Genomic DNA, 4,161 nt, shown 5'->3' on the forward strand with positions numbered 1-4,161 from the left:
CTACAAACCTATCAAATTTTAAACTTATAGGCCAAAACTAAGAACCAACCAAACTACAAGGAACATCTGTAATCTCTTAAAATATTTTTCTATTTTGTATGTGACGTAGCTTAATTACTATGATAAAGTGAACCATATTAAATGGAATTAAATGGAAGTCCCTAATCTGTGTATATTGTATGTTAAGAATACTCTAATCCAAATAAGCCAAGTCAACCCAAGTGTGAATTCCAAAAATTTTGTGTAATCCACTTCCACTAACTAATAATGTTCAGTTAGTATTTTGTTAGTTCGATAATCGGAGTAACCAAAATCTAAATTCAAAGTTTATATATCGTTATAGTAAATAATCTCTAATTAAATCAAATAAGAATTTAAATAGTGGATTGATGATATCCAAATCCAAACAACTTAAATGACCCAAACTCGCCAAACAACAATAAAAAAAATATATCTAAACCACAAAAAAAACAAGAACAAAAAGGAAAAACCCACCAAAGAAGTAAAGATGAACACAACCACACACCTATATATACACAATTACGTACATATAGCTTCTTCTTGATTTTCGTGTCAAGCAAGTATCCAGTCATCGGGGGTTTCTTAACCCACGGGCAAACATCTCTCTCTCTCTCTTGTTCACTGTTGGTGTGGGTTACTTGCTTCACCTACAATCCTAACTTTAATGGCTTCTTCTTAAGCTTTTCATCAATCCCTCTGCTTTTTAGTCTTTTCATCCCAAAAGAGGAACACCAACAACTGCAATTTATCTTCCAGATCGATATGGGTCATGAATTGATGGTCGTAGCGCCACCACCACCACCACCTCCGCCGCCGCCGCCGACCTCTCTTGCTCCTGGATTTCGGTTTCATCCGACTGACGAAGAGCTTGTGAGGTATTATCTGAGGCGTAAGGTTTGTGGGAAGCCCTTTCGATTTCAAGCTGTGTCAGAAATCGATGTCTACAAATCCGAACCCTGGGAACTTGCCGGTATATATAAATCTTTCTGGGTTTGATGAATTTGTGCTTTTCATATCTGTGTTCATCATTTCATTTAATTACCAATTTTTCTTGAAATTCCCTCGATTACAATTTTGATAAATTGGTTAGGAAGTTTACATTTTTACAACACCATAACCTAATTCAATGAGCTAATTCTGCGATTTAGATTCAAGAACTCTAGCGTCTCCAATCGAACTGGGAAATTTAATTTAAGATTGTTATCGCTTTAGATTTCTGCAAAATGGTATTAAAGATGGGAACTTTCGTATGACATTGTGTAGTCACTTAAATTGTAAATTATTATCTTTCTTGGAAAGATCGAAGCTTGAAAAAATGGATAATCTCTACAAAAAAGTTAAAAGTTCCCTAGAAATGAAGGAGCGAGTTTACCATAAGACAATTTTTTGTCTAATTGAGTTGTCTAAGTGTTTGCGATTTTTCAAAAGAGCATAAAAATCTTGACTTTTCAGCAATGTTGTATTGGAAATCCGACAAATTTCACCATTTTCTGATTACTTTAGTATAAAGCTTTTTTCACTTTTTTTATTTACTTTAAATTACCCAACTTATTTTATGCCCCAAGTGTGTATGCGTAATGTTTGTGTGTTCTTTTTGGGTGAGACAAGCTAATCTAGGATTAAAATAGGATCATGATGAGGAGGGTATTTACGTCTTTTGCACAAATGAGAGATTAGCTTCATATCCGAACTTGTTCCACTTTTGGGTGGGACAAAAAAAAAACGCAATCTTTTCCCGTTGTCATAAGTCACAGTCTCAATTCAATGTATGTCAAACACAGTACAATTTGTTATGTCATGTCATGTCATATACTGTCTTTTGTGTGTTGTGATTTTGTAGACTTTTCTCCATGGAATTCAAGAGACCTAGAATGGTACTTTTTCAGCCCGGTGGATAGAAAGTATGGCAACGGTTGTCGATTGAATCGGGCAACCGGGCAGGGGTATTGGAAGGCGACCGGGAAGGACCGGGCAGTCCGGCACAAGTCGGAGACAATCGGAATGAAGAAAACATTAGTTTTCCATAGTGGGCGGGCCCCAGATGGGAAGCGGACGAATTGGGTAATGCATGAATATAGACTTTTGGATCAAGAATTACAAAGAGCCGGAGTTGCACAGGTTTGAATCACACGTGATGAATTGTAGTTTCTAAATACGTATTTGGTATTGGAATCTTCAACTGAAAGGAATACGTGTTGTTGTTTTTGGGGGAAAAAAAGGATGCGTTTGTGCTTTGCAGAATTTTTCAGAAGAGTGGTTTAGGACCACCAAATGGAGACCGTTATGCACCGTTTGTGGAGGAGGAATGGAATCATGATGCCGATGCCGATGTCGATGCTGCCCTCTTTGTTCCCGAGGATGAAACTTGTGTAGAAAGAAATGAAATTGTAGAGGTATGTGTGTGTGTGTGTTTACGTAATTGCCCCTTGTTTCTACAAAAGGTTATTTTTATAGCAACCTCTGAGCAGGCTTGTTACACGTCTCTGAGATGTACTAACGACTTAGAAAGCAAGAGACTAAAGTTTGAGAATTACTACAAACGAAAGAGAACTTGTATTATAAGAACTCGAAAGATTACAAGGCAACTTAGCCCACACCACCCTGATGTAGGAACATTATGTGAGATGTAAATCAGGTATACAGTGGGCGCACTAGGTAGTTGGCGAAGAGCCCAATCCAGATCGGAATTGAAACTCTCAAACTGTCTCGAACCCTTGATTTGGTATTCGTATTTGGTTAATTTTAAACTAAAAAACTTTGCAAATGATTTAGTATTTTCGTAAAATACCAAAATGTTTATGAGTTGACTCAAGAAAATTAAATAGTTTTCAACTAAATGACACTTTTTCAAAGTACAATGACTTCATAACATTAGTCAAGTACATGCCAAATGTTAGTACAAAATGTTTCGTTCTAAAAAATCACATCTTACTCAAACTAACTGCTTTATAATCTCTGGGTGATGAGTCTTTTCTTTCCTTTAATCATAAAGTTGAAATCTTTTATGTTCTTGATTAATGAAACCAATCTATTTTTTCAGAATAATCCCAAAACAATTCCCTTTGTGTGCAAAAGGGAAAGATCACAAGACTCTCCTTCAAATTCAGAACCCAAACTCGAAACATTCTCCCTCTTTCACAACAAAAGATTAAAGCCAAATGATCCAAACTCCAACAATGCAAATGGTTCTGAAGATTCAACCACAACAAGTCAAGATCCAAGAGCAACAACAACAACAACAACACTTGTTGAGTTCCCTTTACTTAAAGAAACTCATCATCCCACCACCCCAAAGTCATTTGACGCTTCTACCCTTGAGAAATCCGTGCCCCCGGGGTACCTAAAGTTCATTAGCAATTTGGAAAATGAGATTCTCAATGTTTCAATGGAGAAGGAGACTTTGAAGATCGAAGTGATGCGGGCCCAAGCAATGATTAATATTCTTCAGTCTCGGATTGATGACTTGAGCAAAGAGAATAACGAATTGAGGAAGGGCGTTTAGGTAAATGTACCTTGCGTTCATCAGTGTAACCATGCTACTAGGAAAGGGCCATTTCTATGCGGTGTGGCTCTTTCCCGAGATCTATGATGTAATCTTTGCTAGTTTTTAGTTAAATAAAACTTTCGGTCTTTTTCGTTTACATGTTGTGGAAATGTTGGAGTTTGACTGGTGTAATTTTGTTGCTCTAATCATGCTTAAATTTCACTAATTACTTGGTTTAAAAAGCTTAATTTGGTTTAGATTTTTTACCGAGTATTTGTTAAGCAATATGTATGTGTTTAATATAGGAACCGAACTGTCGATGAACTTATGAAAAATCTATTTTTTTAGCAAAAGTTTTTTCATGGTCTTTTTAAAGTGAAAAAACTTATTTTAGTATTTGGTATTACAAGCTTTTTGAGTGCATTCAGGGAGATCTATGAGGTCTCTATAATTGTACTTGAAAGTGTTCCATCAACGGATTTGTAATTGTTGATACTACATTTATCGGTGGCAATCGATGACAAGCCATGAAAAAAAAATACACGACACAGAACGAAATTACGACGAAATTGAAATTCGAATTTGTGTTCGTGTCAATGTAAAAAACATGACGTCGTGTCGTGTCGCGTTCATATTCAAAATTCGAAACGAAATTG

At 36.1% G+C, this 4,161-nt stretch overlaps 1 protein-coding gene across 1 annotated transcript; it reads left to right on the forward strand.

The window, feature by feature from the left end:
• The first annotated feature begins 538 nt into the window (after positions 1-538).
• On the forward strand, positions 539-3,731 carry LOC111905579 (NAC domain containing protein 50). Its single transcript, XM_023901271.3, has 4 exons — positions 539-991; positions 1,862-2,139; positions 2,241-2,414; positions 3,062-3,731. The coding sequence occupies exons 1-4, from the start codon at positions 784-786 to the stop codon at positions 3,521-3,523; spliced, it is 1,122 nt and encodes a 373-aa protein (XP_023757039.1). The 5' UTR covers positions 539-783; the 3' UTR covers positions 3,524-3,731.
• Positions 3,732-4,161: the final 430 nt, after the last annotated feature.

Source organism: Lactuca sativa, chromosome 9, assembly GCF_002870075.4.
Source record: "Lactuca sativa cultivar Salinas chromosome 9, Lsat_Salinas_v11, whole genome shotgun sequence".
Taxonomy (NCBI): Eukaryota; Viridiplantae; Streptophyta; class Magnoliopsida; order Asterales; family Asteraceae; genus Lactuca; species Lactuca sativa.